The 17,575-nt window shown below is 42.3% G+C and overlaps 1 protein-coding gene across 1 annotated transcript in view; it reads left to right on the forward strand.

Moving 5' to 3' along the window:
- Positions 1-584: 584 nt before the first annotated feature.
- Positions 585-17,575, forward strand: part of LOC110522027 (serine/threonine-protein phosphatase 2A 56 kDa regulatory subunit alpha isoform) — a 126,059-nt gene continuing 109,068 nt past the window's right edge. The window contains exon 1 of the mRNA XM_021600089.2: positions 585-1,712. Within this exon, the coding sequence (XP_021455764.1) occupies positions 1,568-1,712 (145 nt within the window). The 5' untranslated portion in view covers positions 585-1,567. The remainder of the gene's footprint in view (positions 1,713-17,575) is intronic.

The raw sequence follows: 17,575 nt of genomic DNA on the forward strand, positions 1-17,575 counted from the left end.
TGCAATTGCAAGTGCCTGGCCTCAAAATAATTACTCACCAGTGTGATCTGAAAAGACAATTGTGACTTTTTTTATTTGGATCTTAGTACAGTATCTAGCCTATTTATAAACGTTAACACCTTTTCATTGGCTGAAAGTTCATTGCATTATATTTTAAACCGGGCCTCCCTTACGTGAGTCAGGTGCCCCGTTCAAAGCCCATGCGATGTAGCCTCCAAACAAGAGTGACCTAATTCAGGACGTATAGTAATTTGTACGATTATGTGTTTTAGCGTGCATTGTGATTGCTTTGTTAGACACTTCAAACATTTATTTTGAGGAAAATATATATTGAATGTTTGTGGACTGCACGACGCTGCCTTGTTGACAAAATGACCGATCAGCACAGATTACTGTTCGATTTGGAAAGGCGCTCCTCCCTCACCGCTTTCGTCCGATGACGTCATGGGCATTTGCCCGGTGTCGGCGGCTCAGAATCCGCCCATTGTCACATGGTTTAGAGCCCGGTCTTTATCGAATTCGATTGGTTAAAAAGGCATGGAGCGTGCAAGTTCCTACATTTTTGTTGGATACTGGCGTTGCCTGTCAATTACGTACATTCGTGTCACAAAATGCAACCTCGACAACGATGCGAAACTGTTTACGGTTGCACAGAGTCTACAGTGTTGTGGCTTCTGAATGGATGTGTTTTATCTAACGAATCTATTGGAAAAGTTATTGTTGAGGTCCGAGCATAACTGAAAATTCCTTATCGGGGTGTCAAGAGCAACTCGATGAACAGATAATTCCGACGAAATGGACACGGGAAAGTGCTGAACATGACTCCATTGGCGCCGCTGTTCTTCCGATACGAACGTTATTGAGTAACTAACGTTAGTTCGAGGTTGCCAGACTTCATTCGTCCAGACTTTTTTTTTTTTAGACAAAGCCAACTACGGCTACAAGACACGGAATACAGTATTTATTTTCTTGTGAGAATAGTATGAATTTCATCATGAGAGTTCGCTTTAAATTGTAAATGTTCATATTATCTAGCTAGCTAACTGTGCGTTTTAACACGTTAGCCAAGAAGCTAGCCAGCGGTAGCATTTTTTGGTCTGTCATTTACAGTACATGGTATAACGTTACTTGTTTTCTCTGAAATAACTAGTTAGCTATAAAAATGACAACACAAGCAACAGGTATATTGCAGAAATTACAAGTTAACAAATACACCCAGCAATTTAGTTAGGCAATGTTTCTGTTGTCAGACAATTAGTTAGTTAACGTTAGCCTAGCAACTTTGGCTTGTTAACGCGTAACGTTCGTTTTGTAAACAGCTCGCTGGACTCTCAACAAGCGGACCGAATTATGCGGGTTTTACATGGAAACTGATTAACAAGCTACACTAGTGGATCCAACACGGAGAAGAGGTGTTCTTTAAAGCTTGCGGTTCACTCCATTATTTCAAGTTGGAGAATATTTTGATGCGGCTGGGCTGGAAGACATAGCCTACGTGTGGTAACCTCTGAATCTGTCTTCGGTGCACTTGTAAAACATATTTTGACGTTATAGTTTATGCACCACAATGTCGGCTATATCTGCGACTGAGAAAGTGGACGGGTTCACACGAAAATCAATGAGGAAAGCCCAGAAACAGAAGAAATCTCAAGGGTCGTCCCAGTTCCGAACTCAAACTCTTACCGAGCTTTCACCCTTGCCGCAGCTCAAAGGTAAGACCAACTACTAGAGGATTAACAATTCGGCCTGAAATAGTGTCAATGAAAGGGTGGTGGTGTAGTGTTGATACTTTCCCTTTACACCTGCAAACGTGATCAATACCTGACGTACTCAGACATCGATCTGTATAGGGATACAAATGTGTTGGTGGTGAATGCAACGCCGAAGCTATAGGTAGCTAATAACAGTTGCGATGACATGCATATTCAGCTTCTGTTCCTGGGCACCCAGCTGTGATCTGTGTTCAGGTGTGCTCACAAGGACTGAAGTGCAATCCTTGTAAATTAGGCTACATTGAGCTGATGCGATTGATCTAATTGCAGATACTGTTGTAAATTGTACGTGGTGCTGATCTCTGTTCTGAAATCTTCTCTCCGCCGGTGTGAGTTCCTCCATTCTCAGAAATGGCACCGTTGTTATGCATGGTATCTGTTATTTTGACAGAGGGGACTGTGGTGAGACACAGGTACAGATACGCACACACATGCTAGCACATGCACTCTACACAGACGTACATTGTAATATTGTTGTATGGTTGTGTTATACATTTTGTATTGTAGATATGTAGTGGTGTAATAATGTTGTACTGTATTATCTTTCGTTTTGTGTGATGCAAGTGCCTGGATGTGTTTGGACCCCAGGAAGGATAGCTAATGGGGATCCCTAATAAAAACAAATACATGTTATTCCTGCCAGCTACATATTGTACCATACTACTATCACGATTCACCTGGATATTTGTTGAATAACGAAGTATGTGGTTATTTTCCTGTATGAGACATTTGGTCCTAAGGCCAGACAATTACACTGTCTGTTTTGAATACATGCAAGCAAGCTACAGAGCTCTCTGTAAACATAGGCCTACTACAGTATTTAATAACTTTATATTTTTTGTTTTGGTAAAGAGAAGCCTGTGTATTAGGGCACCCAAGTGGCGCAGCAGTCTCAGTGCTAGAGGCCTCACTACAGACACCCTGGTTCGAATCCAGGCTGTATCACAACCGGCCGTGATTGGGAGTCCCATAGGGCGGCGCACAATTGGCCCAGCATCATCTGGGTTTGTCTGGGAAAGGCAGTCATTGTAAATAAGAATTTGTTCTTAACTGGCTTGCCTAGTTAAATAAAGGTATTTAAAAAAAATCTATGTCCCTTTCTGAGAATTTCAACCCAGTTGCAGAGATTGATATGTTTTGTACACCTTGGCAGCCAGGATAATTGTAATCTGTTCTAGCTACTGTAACTTGTGTTATAGGATATTTCAAGATTGATACTTTAAACAGTTGCCTCTAATTTCTATAGTCTAGTCAAATTCCTCAATCCAAAACTGTCAGACACACATTGAAACCTATGGGGATCAGGTTGCTTCATACTCCAGTATTATTGGAGTTGATGAGAGAGGTTCAGAATACCAGAATCCACTTTTAAGTGCATACTTTTATCTTCATTCAGGAATTTTGCCAAATTCAGTCTTGGCTACATATCTTAATAACACGTGTGAATTGAGCAACAGTGATGAACTTCCCTTTGTCAACTCCACATGTTACAAGGTCAAGAGCTTGGTTGTTATCTGATGGACTCCCACTGTGGATTGTCTGTCCCCAGGTCATGTGTACAGTTCATTATAGGAACTCTCCAAATGTAGCTTAATGGTATCTGTGTTGTAATGACAATTTGATCTTTAATGTTGATGCAGAGTAATAGAGATTTTGGCACAAGCCTGTCTGGGAGAGAAATGTCAATGTATTCAGGAATAACATGTGTCCATACATTTGAATCAATGTGCTTCCTTTCACCTTAAGAGGCCATTTTGAAGACTCAAAATTTACCCTGTCCTCACAACTACTGCATGGTATTGTGAAGACTCCTGAAACTTCATTTTCTAAAGCAAAACCTCTCACTGATTTCAGCAGTCAAGTTCAGACAAGTAGCCTTCCAACATGTTGAAATGGTAAGGGGAAAGTGCAGACACACTAAACCTTGGGCCTACATGGCATTGACTTGATTACTGCTGCTTGTGGTTTGATGAAACGCTTGACTGGTTGTTATTTGTGAGGTTTTGTCTTTGTTTGGTTAGAAAGGTAATATGCAGTTAAGTATACACTACACTGAATGAAGGCATTGATGGATATTACAGAGTAACGTGTCATAAACGGCCCCACACCAGCGGGACCAGAAGGACAGGTGCAGAGGGAGAGACCCTAGGGGGCTTTAGGCTTCCCTCAGTGGGGTGGTCTCCCACCAGGCCCCAAGTGTCCGGTCTGGAGTGTGAAGACATGCACTTTGCTTGGAAGCCTCTGCGTTGCAACCTAGCGGTGCCAAAAGCCCTCGTCACTCCTAGAAAGACTATGTAAATTACAATTGCCAGAACAGCCCAGAAAATGAAAATAATTATGGACGTTTTGGGCTGTAAAATGAGATTATTATGATCAAGTTTGATCCCCTCGGTTATTTTAGAGTCACAAAGGTCCTTAGCGAACATTTTTTGTTGTTGGTGCCATTCAGCAATATGGCGCGCTTCAAATTCAATCAGGAGTTTTCCATAGGAATAAATGGATGACGTCAGCGCTTTCACTATCTATTGGTTTTAATGTCTATGGGGAGCACATGGTAATGGATAAACAAGCTCTTTCTGAATAGAAATTGAACATTTCTATGTTGGCATCAGTATTCATTTGATCAAGGAAAGTAATTGGACTAATTATTTTAATTGTTTAGTACCTAGTAGTTATATAGTAGTAGACTAGCCTAGGATGTAGTTTCATGGCCCTTTCTATTCTGATAGTTGTAGTCAACCATAACCTCGAGGCTACTTTTGTATTCTTGCGTCTGTGAATGGGTGGCATTTTTTATTAATGACGTCACAGACGGGTTCAGCTCCGGGTGGTGATAATGCTGGCGTGACTCACTGCTTTGAATGGAGGATTGTGTAGAGGAGTTTGTGTGTGTATATTTATTTATTTTTATATATTTTCATAAACTGATAAAACACAGGTACAAAATCAAGGTGACTTACAAAGATGAGGCCCAAGTGCAAAAGAGGGTAATGTAGTGTCCACCACTAAATAATCATTGTGGAATCTGAAAAGACACATATCCCAAAAGCATGATGGAGTACTACGTGCACATGCTAACAGAAAGTAACCAGGTTGGTAGCTTGCGTGTCATTGTAACAAAGTATTTATAAACAAAAAATCTCAAATAAATAGAAAGCCTATTGCATAGATAGAATTGTATCATTGATTTTGGCCCAATAGGTCTGACACATTACCTCTTTCAATGAGCTTTCTGTTTTGATAGGGTTATTTTGCTTGCCTAAAAACCCTAAGGCCTACCTATAAGGCCTACCTATACCTACAATTCTGCATCCCTGCCCAGCCTGGCAAGAGTGGCCCGAAGGGTGTTTAGCATCCTCAGTAGCTCTGTAAGCGCAGAGAGGGTATTCTCCGCTACTGTCAAGGCACCATCGCATGAGCCTGAAGCCACAGACTCTGGCCAAACTCGTGTTTCTAAAAGTGAATTCAAAGGTCTAATAAGTCCTTTTATGTTTCATTTTTACTTAATTCTAAGTAAGTCACAGCCTATATGTGCAATTTAGACTAATGATTTAATACAACTAAATGTTTAAATGCTGAGTGCTCAATGTTCCTGCCAGCCTAGTGTCGCACTCGCAAATGCTTCACAATGTATTTCTTTGTAGTCTATGGCCTTGAAATAATTGAGATAATAGGCTAATAATATAGCCTAAATAATTCATTTTTTTTAGTCTACCTGTCTGTCTCCTGACTAATTATTTAGTGTTTTATGTGCTGTTTAATATGACATGTAGCCTATTTGAAATGATGAGCGCCTCTTAGTCACCTTTTTGTTTTATAAAAAATATTATCATTCAAGTCATATAGTTTGGTTCCAAAACCAAATGGTATGCTATGTAGTCACAAAAATAGATGGGTGTTGGTTAAATTGATTTTAATGAATGGAGTGAAGTTGTCGTGAGCAAGGAGCGGTTTCTTCCTGTGAGCAAGGAGTGTTTTTTTTTTTTTAGCGGAGCGGTTGGAAAAGACATGAGTTGAATTATCGACTGCTCAAGTCCGCTCACATACTCTGGTACCAAGTAATGTGATGTTTTTTCAGCCTTTCAGACAGAATGACCTGCAAAATGATTGACTGTCCCTGTAAAGCTGTGCAAGAATGCATGCTTATTTGAGTGACTTCAAAGTAATTAGGCACAGTTGTTTGCTGTGAGGAAGGGAGCTAACTGGACGTCTTGCTGGGGAGGTGATTGCCATGTCCGGGATGTGTGTGTCAGACAAGCTTCTGATTCCCACACCAACTATCTCTCACTCTCCCTTCCTTCCTCCCTCTCTCTCCTTCCCTCTCTCTCTGGAGCAGAGAACTTAGCCTACCTCTCTTGTGTTGCCTAATCTGTCCATTCCTCTGACCCCCTTTTGTCCCATCTGTGAGCCTGTAATAGCAGAGCTAGACTAATGCATGAGTGAAATGGGTTGCGCAGAGGAGGAGTAGCTCACCTCTTGTGTTGGTGTAGGCTCTGATGTGTCAAATGAGCAGTGGTTTTTGAGGCAAAGTTCAATTGGGGCAATAATGTATTTGCAGTTAGCTGTGCGTGGGTGTGTGTTTGAATCCCACATAGAGGTTTACCCCGTGCCCATTTGATTGCTGACTGTGGTTCCATCTGTGGTTGAAGTCCAAGGAATGGTTCCCGTCTGCTCCCCAGAGGACTCACTCTGGCTCTCCCATTTGTTTCCAATCAACTACTTTTTAAATAACTCACCCAGGTTGATTTGCTGTTTCACTCACATTGAAATATTCCCTGGGTATAAAGATAGGTGGCCTGTTTTGATTTATTTTAAATCCATACTCTTGACAGGAAGCAACGTCGTTGTGCAGCTCGGATTTTATAACATTGTCTTAGCTGTGTCTGCACTGATAGGGGAGCGATAGCTTTGGATTCATACAAATGCCTCTGTCGTGAATAAAAAGTGATTTCCTCTGGAACAGTCCTGAACAATTAGCCCACACACGTGGGCCTATTTCCTACAACACAAACAGTTTGACATTGCTCATATTTCAATGCATGCTAAAAGGCTTGCCTACACATCTGAACCTACAGTGCCTTGCGAAAGTATTCGGCCCCCTTGAACTTTGCGACCTTTTGCCACATTTCAGGCTTCAAACATAAAGATATAAAACTTTATTTTTTTGTGAAGAATCAACAACAAGTGGGACACAATCATGAAGTGGAACGACATTTATTGGATATTTCAAACTTCTTTAACAAATCAAAAACTGAAAAATTGGGCGTGCAAAATTATTCAGCCCCCTTAAGTTAATACTTTGTAGCGCCACCTTTTGCTGCGATTACAGCTGTAAGTCGCTTGGGGTATGTCTCTATCAGTTTTGCACATCGAGAGACTGACATTTTTTCCCATTCCTCCTTACAAAACAGCTCGAGCTCAGTGAGGTTGGATGGAGAGCATTTGTGAACAGCAGTTTTCAGTTCTTTCCACAGATTCTCGATTGGATTCAGGTCTGGACTTTGACTTGGCCATTCTAACACCTGGATATGTTTATTTTTGAACCATTCCATTGTAGATTTTGCTTTATGTTTTGGATCATTCTTGTTGGAAGACAAATCTCCGTCCCAGTCTCAGGTCTTTTGCAGACTCCATCAGGTTTTCTTCCAGAATGGTCCTGTATTTGGCTCCATCCATCTTCCCATCAATTTGAACCATCTTCCCTGTCCCTGCTGAAGAAAAGCAGGCCCAAACCATGATGCTGCCACCACCATGTTTGACAGTGGGGATGGTGTGTTCAGCTGTGTTGCTTTTACGCCAAACATAACGTTTTGCATTGTTGCCAAAAAGTTCAATTTTGGTTTCATCTGACCAGAGCACCTTCTTCCACATGTTTGGTGTGTCTCCCAGGTGGCTTGTGGCAAACTTTAACCGACACTTTTTATGGATATCTTTAAGAAATGGCTTTCTTCTTGCCACTCTTCCATAAAGGCCAGATTTGTGCAATATACGACTGATTGTTGTCCTATGGACAGAGTCTCCCACCTCAGCTGTAGATCTCTGCAGTTCATCCAGAGTGATCATGGGCCTCTTGGCTGCATCTCTGATCAGTCTTCTCCTTGTATGAGCTGAAAGTTTAGAGGGACGGCCAGGTCTTGGTAGATTTGCAGTGGTCTGATACTCCTTCCATTTCAATATTATCGCTTGCACAGTGCTCCTTGGGATGTTTAAAGCTTGGGAAATCTTTTTGTATCCAAATCCGGCTTTAAACTTTTTCACAACAGTATCTCGTACCTGCCTGGTGTGTTCCTTGTTCTTCATGATGCTCTCTACGCTTTTGACGGACCTCTGAGACTATCACAGTGCAGGTGCATTTATACGGAGACTTGATTACACACAGGTGGATTGTATTTATCATCATTAGTCATTTAGGTCAACATTGGATCATTCAGAGATCCTTACTGAACTTCTGGAGATCGTTTGCTGCACTGAAAGTAAAGGGGCTGAATAATTTTGCACGCCCAATTTTTCAGTTTTTGATTTGTTAAAAAAGTTTGAAATATCCAATAAATGTCGTTCCACTTCATGATTGTGTCCCACTTGTTGTTGATTCCTTACAAAAAAATACAGTTTTATATCTTTATGTTTGAAGCCTGAAATGTGGCAAAAGGTCGCAAAGTTCAAGGGGGCCGAATACTTTCGCAAGGCACTGTGTTTGCATTATAACATATATCCCACAGTCTACGCGTCATGACAATTAGAGGTCGACTGATTATGATTTTTCAACGCCGATACCGATTATTGGAGGACCAAAAAAAGCAGATACCGATTAATCGGCCATTTTTTTAAAATGTATTTGTATTAATGACAATTACAACAATACTGAATGAACACTTATTTTAACTTAATATAATACATAAATAAATTCAATTTAGCCTCAAATAAATAATGAAACAGGTTCAATTTGGTTTAAATAATGCAAAAACAAAGTGTTGGAGAAGAAAGTAAAAGTGCAATATGTGCCATGTAAAAAAGCTAATGTTTATGTTCCTTGCTCAGAACATGAGAACATATGAAAGCTGGTGGTTCCTTTTAACATGAGTCTTCAATATTCCCAGGTAAGAAGTTTTAGGTTGTAGTTATTATAGGACTATTTCTCTCTATACCATTTGTATTTCATTAACCTTTGACTATTGGATGTTCTTATAGGCACTTTAGTATTGCCAGTGTAACAGTATAGCTTCCATCCCTCTTCTCGCTCCTACCTGGGCTCGAACCAGGAACACAACAGCCACTCTCGAAGCAGCGTTACCCATGCAGAGCAAGGGGAACAACCACTCCAAGTCTCAGAGCGAGTGATGTTTGAAACGCTATTAGTGTACACCCCGCTAACTAGCTAGCCATTTCACATCTGTTACACCAGCCTAATCTCGGGAGTTGATAGGCTTGAAGTCATAAACAGCGCAATGCTTGAAGCATTGCAAAGAGCTGCTGGCAAAACGCACGAAAGTGCTGTTTGAATGAATGCTTACGAGTCTGCTGGTGCCTACCATAAGCTCAGTCAGACTGCTCTATCAAATCATAGACTTAGTTATAACATGATAACACACAGAAATATGAGCCTTAGGCCATTAATATGGTCGAATCCGGAAACTATCATCTCAAACGAGATGTTTATTCTTTCAGTGAAATACGGAACCGTTCCGTATTTTATCTAACGGGTGGCATCCATAAGTCTAAATATTCCTGTTACATTGCACAACCTTCAATGTTATGTCATAATTATGTAAAATTCTGGCAAATTAGGTGGCCCAAACTGTTGCATATACACTGACTCTGCGTGCAATGAACACAAGAGAAGGGACACTTTCACCTGGTTAATATTGCCTGCTAACCTGAGTTTCTTTTAGCTAAATATGCAGGTTTAAAAATATATACTTCTGTGTATTGATTTTAAGAAAGGCATTGATGTTTATGGTTAGGTACACATTGGAGCAACGATACGCACCGCATCGATTATATGCAACGCAGGACACGCTAGTTAAACTAGTAATATCAACCATGTGTAGTTAACTAGTGATTATGATTGATTGTTTTTTATAAGATAAGTTTAATGCTAGCTTGCAACTTACCTTGGCTTACTGCATTCGTGTAACAGGCAGGCTCCTCGTGGAGTGCAATGAGAGGCAGGTGGTTAGAGCGTTGGACTAGTTAGTAGGTGCCAGATGCACCGGTTTGTGTCAAGAATTGCAATGCTGCTAGGTTTTTCTGTGCGTGATCAGAGTGGTCAGCCACCCAGAGTGGTCAGCCACCCAAAGGAGATTCAGCCAAGACACAACTGTGGGAAGCATTGGTGTCAACAAGGGCCAGCATCCCTGTGGAACGCTTTCGACACCTTGCATAGTCCATGCCCTGACAAATTGAGTCTGTTCTGAGTGCCGGGGGGGGGTGCAACTCCATATTAGGAAGGTGTTCCTAATGTTTTGTGTGTGCGTGCCGTACCAGTGAAAAGTTTGGACACCTACTCATTCCTGGGTTTTTCTTCAAAGTAGCCACCCTTTGCCTTGATGACAGCTTTGCACACTCTTGGCATTCTATCACCAGCTTAATGAGAATGCTTTTCCAACTGTCTTGAAGGAGTTCCCACATATGCTGAGCACTTGTTGGCTACTTTTCCTTCACTCTGAATTCCAGCTCACCCCAAACCATCTTAATTGGGCTGAGTCCAGGTGATTGTGGAGGCCAGGTCATCTGATGCAGCTCTCCATCACTCCAAATAGCCCTTACACAGCCTGGAGGTGTGTTTTGGTACCTTGTCCTGTTGGAAAAACAAATGATAGTCCCACCTAAGCGCCAACCAGATGGGGTGGCGTATCGCTGCAGAATTGTGTTGTCATCATGCTGGTTAACTGCCATGAATTCTAAATAAATCAGTGTTACCAAAAATCTCAAATTTGGACTCATCAGTCTAAAGGACAGATTTCCACCGGTCTAATGTCCTTTGCTTGTGTTTCTTGGCCCAAGCAAGTCTCTTCTTATTGGTGTCCTTTTTAGTAGTGGTTTCTTTGCAGCAATTCAACCATGAAGGCCTGATTCACGCAGACTCCTCTGAACAGTTGATGTTGAGATGTGTCTGTTACTTGAACTCTGAATCATTTATTTGGGCTGTAATCTGAGGCTGGTAATTCTAATGAATTTATCCTCTGCAGCAGAGGTAGCTCTGTGTCTTCCTTTCCTGTGGTGGTCCTCATGAGAGCCAGTTTCATCATAGCGCTTGATGGTTATTGTGACTGCACTTGAAGAAACTTTCGAAGTTCTCTACTACATAATGATTGGCTAGAGATAATGCATAAATCACAGTATAACAATCTTGGGAACTGCTACAGCTGTATAGAAGCTCCTCTTCCTTCCTGCATTGGAGATGCTGGAGTGTTTATAGCCCCGTGTTGTGTGAAAGATACCGAAATGATGACTCACTGGGAGGCCGGCATGGTTGCCATGGCAGCCAGAAGCCCTGCGAGGTATTTCGCAAAGCATGTTTGACAAATTTGAGATTTTCCCAAAGATAGCTGGCTTCATTTGAAGTCAGACTTCAGAGGTGTTTTAAAGATGGATCTGATCAAAACCCTGCCAGTCTTGAAGCGATTGGTCTTCAGGGGTGTCAAACACGGATTAGTTAGGTCGCTAGCTTAGCTAACTCGTATCCTGCTTTGTCAAATGCACATAGATTGATAGGCTTTGTCATGTGACTTGTTTCCACTGTGTGTGCCAACAGACCGGGAATCAATTCATATTTATTTTTAGATCAAAGGGGTACGGCATGCAGCTTTCATGTAGCTCAGTGGATGAGTCTGTCTCTTTTTATTAATGTGAAAACTGACTCATTTGCAATAGATGCCTGTCAAGTGGTAAATATGAGTGCTCTCTGCCGACCACAACCTACCAGACATCATCGATCACTCGCATCACTTTTATTGTTATCCCATCACAGCCTGGGTGCTATGGCAGGCAACTGTGTGTGCACATTCATTCGGAATCGTTCTTTGTGTGTGAGTGCACTCAACCTTGGGTCATGAATGTGACACTGGGTGTGTAACCACAGGGTTGCGAGATTGCCCTGTTGATTATGTAATAGTAGAGCAATACAAATGTAAAGCTTATAGCTTTTTACTAGTACTAAATATGATAAGTTAATCAGCTGATAGGCCAGACTGAACAATGCGAAACACCATGCATTTTATTTCCCCCAGGTGATTAGTTGAGAATGGGACATGATCTGGTATACAGTCTAGTGGTGTAATATCATGTCTCACTCTACAGGAGGCCAGACCTCTAAGCACAGCCCCGGCCCCCTCAGTCTGTCCGGCTGATAGACCTCTTTCTCAGAACCCAGTAACACCTACTCAAGTGACACCGTGTCCCATGGACGGAACCGTCGTAACGTGAGTAAAAGACCCCTGTGCTACAGTTACTGGGCGACCGGTGGGAGTAACACTTTCAGGACACAAATTGTTATGCCCAAAATAAACCTAATGAAAATGATTGCCATTCCTTCCAGGTTATCTTGTTTTCCTTCTCTCTTTTAAACATCACTGGACTGTGTAAAAGCTCTGGCCAGTCCCTTATGAAGCCCAGGGTTTTGTTTGTTGTGTTGAGTTTTTTTAAATATTAGAAATCAGGCTGCGGGGAACCTGCTGAGAGTCCACTGGTTGTATGTGTGGATCCTTAGTTTGCATTGACTCACTCTCCAGTACATTATAGCGTAGAATAAGTAATGCTTAGCAATTACAGTGAATGACTGAAGGGAGCATATTCTTTAGAACATATTGGACAGATGTTTAGAGTAGATAGAATTTTGTGGGATCACACCTGCAGTTGAGCCTTTTTTTACACTTCGCAATCTCAAGACCTATTACATGATCAGTTATGCTGTCATTTCACCATATTCATATAACCCTAGAGTTCTTCCTTTGTTAGAAGCTAACCAATGTCTTGAGATTTCTGCTAATTCTCCTCTCCTGTTCTTGCCTGTATTACTCAAGTTAGATATAAAAGAGCAGTTGTCACCAGGCCCGCTAGGCCTCCTGTTTTTGTAGCAAAACTGTTTAATCTGCTCATTGACAGCTGTTTTCTGTTTTCGTCACATGTTCAGCCGGCATCATTCGCCTGGCGACTGATTCATTCGCCACCCAAACAGTTTAGCAGCTGCAGTTGCAGCGGCAGCCTGTCAGGGGTTGTGCGGTATCAATTGCCATGCATTAATCTCACATTTAGCCTAGCCTACACAAGGTCCTTTTTTCCATATCAAATTGTATTTGTCACATGCGCCGAATGCAACAGTGAACTGCTTACTTCCAAGCCCTTAACCAAAAAAAGTGTTAAAGTATTTACTCAAATAAACTGAAGTAAAAAAAATGAGTCAATGTGCGGTTAGGTTAGTTGAGGTATTTGAAGTAATATGTAGGTAAAGTGACTATGCATAGATAATAAACAGAGAGTAGCAGCAGTGTAAAAATGGTGGTGGGGGACAATGCAAATAATCTGGCTAGCCATTTGATTAGCTGTTCAGGAGTCTTATGGCTTGGGGGTAGAAGCTGTTAAGAAGCCTTTTGGACCTAGACTTGGCGCTCCGGTACCGCTTGCCGTGCGGTAGCAGAGAGAACAGTCTATGACTAGGGTAGCTGGAGTCTTTGGCAATTTTTTGGGGCCTTCCTCTGACACCGCCTGGTATAGAGGTCCTGGATGGCAGGAAGCTAGGCCCAGTGATGTACTGGGCCATACACACTACCCTCTCCAGTGCCTTGCAGTTGGAGGCAGAGCAGTTGCCATACAGGCAGTGATGCTCTCGGGTGCAGCTGTATAAATTATTTTCAGTCTCCTGAAGGGGAATAGGTGTTGTGCCCTTTTTATAACTTCCTTGGTGTGTTTGGACCATGATACATAGTTTGTTGGTGATGTGGACACCAAGGAACAACCTGTTCCACTACAGCTCCGTCGATGAGAATGGGGGCGTGCTCGGGCCTATTTTTCCCTGTAGTCCACAATCATCTCCTTTGTCTTGATCACGTTGAAGGAGAGGTTGTCTCTGACCTCCCTATAGGCTGTCTCATCGTTGTCGGTGATCAGGCCTACCACTGTTGTGTCGTTGGCAAACTTAATGATGTTGTTGGAGTTGTGCTTGGCCATGCAGTCATGGGTGAACAGGGAGTACAGGAGGGGACTGAGCACGCACCCCTGAGGGGCCCCTGTGTTGACAATCAGCGTGGCAGATGTGTTGTTTACGTACCCTTATCACCTGGGGGCGGCCCAGTTGTCCAGGATCCAGTTGTAGAGGGTGGTGTTTAGTCCCAGGGTCCTTAGTTTAGTGATGAGCTTTGTGGGCACTATGGTGTTGAATGCTGACCTGTAGTCAATGAATAGCATTGTCACGTAGGTGTTCCTTTTGTCCAGGTGGGAAAGGGCAGTGTGGAGTGCAATAGAGATTGCACCATCTGTGGATCTGTTGGGGTGGTATGCAAATTGGAGTGTGTCTAGAGTTTCTGGGATATTGGTGTTGATGTGAGCCATGACTAGCCTTTCAAAGCACTTCATGGCTACAAAAGTGAGTGCTTCAGGTCGGTAGTCATTTAGGGAGGTTACCTTGGTGTTTTTGGGTACAGGTACTATGGTGGTCTGCTTGAAACATGTTGGTATTACAGACTCTGTCAGAGTCCGGTTGAAAATGTCAGTGAAGACCCTTGCCAGTTGGTCAGCGCATGCTCGCAGTACACGTCCTTGTAATTAGTCTGGCCCTGCGGTCTTGTGAATGTTGACCTGTTTAAAGGTCTTACTCACATCGGCTACGGAGAGTGTGATCACACGTTCGTCCGGAACAGCATGCATGCTTCAGTGTTGCTTGCCTCGACGCAAGCATGGAAGTTACTTAACTTGTCTGGTAGGCCTGTGTCACTGGGCAGCTTGCGTCACTGCTTCCCTTTGTAGTCAGTAATAGTTTGCCAGCCCTGCCACATCCGACGAGCGTTGGAGCCATTGTAGTGCGATTCGATCTTAGTCCCGTATTGGCACTTTTCCTGTTTGTTGGAGGGCATAGCGGAACTGCTTATAAGTTTTCGGGTTAGAGTCCCGCTCCTTGAAAGCGGAAGCTCAACCTTTAGAGGTAGACCCTCCCTCTGCTTTGAGAGACACAGCTGCATGTGAGCAAAGATAGTTAAACTTTTGCAGGGACATATACAGGATGCTACCCTCCACAACATTACCTTCACTCCAGATCAAAACTCCAAACCTACAACCTAATTTGGCACAAAATAACCTGGAAAGAATAATTATATCAAGGATTCCTTTTTCCAAGCTATACAGAGGGTGCTCTGGCAAACAAAGTCCTGAGAACCTGGAACTGAGACAGACCAGATACAACTTCAATTAGCACTGAGGTGTGAAATGAAAGGTGTCGAAGCCTTTGAGCCCAACACATGGGCAGGCTATCCCACTCAAATCCAGAGGCCTTTGAAGCTGTTCAGAGACCAAATTCTACAAGAAATCATCTCCAGAAATTAAAGCTTCTCCCAAGTGGATGTGACACCTACCCTCGTTGCCTGCTGCACTGCTGCTTGGATTCCACTTGGCGATCTGTTCACTGTCTGCCCTGACTTGTGTACCCCACCCCCTCCTCCTCCTCTCCCGAGCTTTCGCTCGCCTCCAGCTCACAGGCACTGTTGGGGCGAGTGACTCTGAACTTACAATGGCTAGCCCTAAGTCATTATGTTTGTTTTCTTGTGCATCTTGCTATTTGCCTCATGACTCCTGCATGCTTTGTTGACTATGGACTTCCTTGTTTTTTCCAACCTTGGGACAGACTATGTTTGTTCCCACACTCAGGACTCCGACTCTAACCACCTCTCGCCACCTTTGTATTCATGTTTCTTGATGAAATTGCTGTACAACATGATCTTGTTGCCATGCCAGCTCTCCTTGTCCTCGGCCGTGCCTTGATTTAATTTCTGTTGACGATATCTTGAAATGTGCATGTACACCCTGGCCTATATACTGTTGCGAGCCCCAAATCTGACTTGTGCGCTGATATCTGCTTCACTATTTTCTGCACATTAACACTAGAAGCTTACTACCTAAAATTGATTAATTGAAAGTGTGTATTCACAGCTACAATCCAGATGTGTTGGTCATTACTGAGTCGTGGTTAACCTGCCTATGACTAGCGGTACCTCCTCCGCAACAGCCAGGGAAAGAGCAGGGCGCCAAATTCAAAACAACAAAAATCTCATTAAAATTCTTCAAGCATGCAAGTATTTTACACCATTTTAAAGATAAAATTCTCGTTAATCCAGCCACAGTGTCTGATTTCAAAAAGGATTTACAGCGAAAGCACCACAAACGATTGTTAGGTAACCACCAAGCCACACAAACACACAGCCATTTTTCCAGCCAAAGAGAGGAGTCACAAAAAGCAGAAATATAGATAAAATGAATCACTAACCTTTGATGATCTTCATCAGATGACACTCATAGGTCTTCATGTTACACAATACATGTATGTTTTGTTTGATAAAGTTCATATTTATATAAAAAAATCTCATTTTACATTGGCGTGTTATGTTCAGTAGTTCCAAAACATGCAGTGATTTTGCAGAGAGCCACATTAATTCACAGAAATACTCATAATAAACATTGATTAAAGATACAACTATTATACATGGAACTTTATCTAAACTTCTCCTTAATGCAACCGCTGTGTCAGATTTCAAAACTTTATGGAGAAAGCAAACCATGCAATAATCTGAGTACGGCCTTTAGACAACAAAGCAGCCAAAAAGATACCCGCCATATTGGGTAGTCAACATTACTCAGAAATAGCATTTTAAATATTAACTTACCTTTGATATTCATCAGAATGCACTCCCAGGAATCCAAGTTCCACCATAAATGTTTGATTTGTTCGATAATGTCCATCAGTTATGTCCAAATATCTTCTTTTGTTAGGGTGCTTGGTAAACAAATCCAAACCGCGTTCAGGTCGCGCCGAACGTCGGACGAAAAGTTTAAAAAGTTACGTTACAGCCAGTAGAAACATGCCAACCTAAGTATGGAATCAATCTTTAGGATGTTTTTAACATAAAACTTCATTAATGTTCCAACCGGACAATTCCTTTGTCTGTACAAATGAAGTGGAATGTAGCTATCTTTCACATGAGCGTGCCAGACCGAGGCTGTGGCACTCTGCCAGACCACTCACTCAAAGAGCCCTTATGAGCCCCTCTTTTAGAGTAGAATCCTCAAAACAGGTTCTAAATACTGTTGACATCTAGTGAAAGCCTTGGGAAGTGAAACATAACTAATATCCCACTGTATCCACTGAGTTGAAAAGCTACCAACCTCAGATTTCACACATCCTGGTTGGATTTTTTTCTCAGGTTTTTGCCTGCCATATGAGTTCTGTTATACTCACAGACATCATTCAAACAGTTTTTTAGAAACTTCAGTGTTTTCTATCCAAATGTACTATTTATATGCATATTCTAGCTTTTACGGCTGAGTAGCAGGCAGTTTAATTTGGCACGTTTTTCATCCAAGCTACCCAATACTGCCCCCCCCAGATGTTAACCTTTTCTGATTTATAACCTTTTTCGGCAAGACAGATCTTCCAAATGTGGGAGAGTGGCAATCTTTACCAAGGATCACCTTCAGTGATCAGTTGTCCCCACCAAGTCTGTCCCGAAACAATTTGATTGGCAGGTTTTAAGCATTAAACTTTCAAATAGCTCTTCGTTGACTGTCTCTGTGTGTTATTGTCCTCCATCAGCACCGGCATG

Source organism: Oncorhynchus mykiss, chromosome 4 (genome assembly GCF_013265735.2).
Source record: "Oncorhynchus mykiss isolate Arlee chromosome 4, USDA_OmykA_1.1, whole genome shotgun sequence".
Taxonomy (NCBI): domain Eukaryota; kingdom Metazoa; phylum Chordata; class Actinopteri; order Salmoniformes; family Salmonidae; genus Oncorhynchus; species Oncorhynchus mykiss.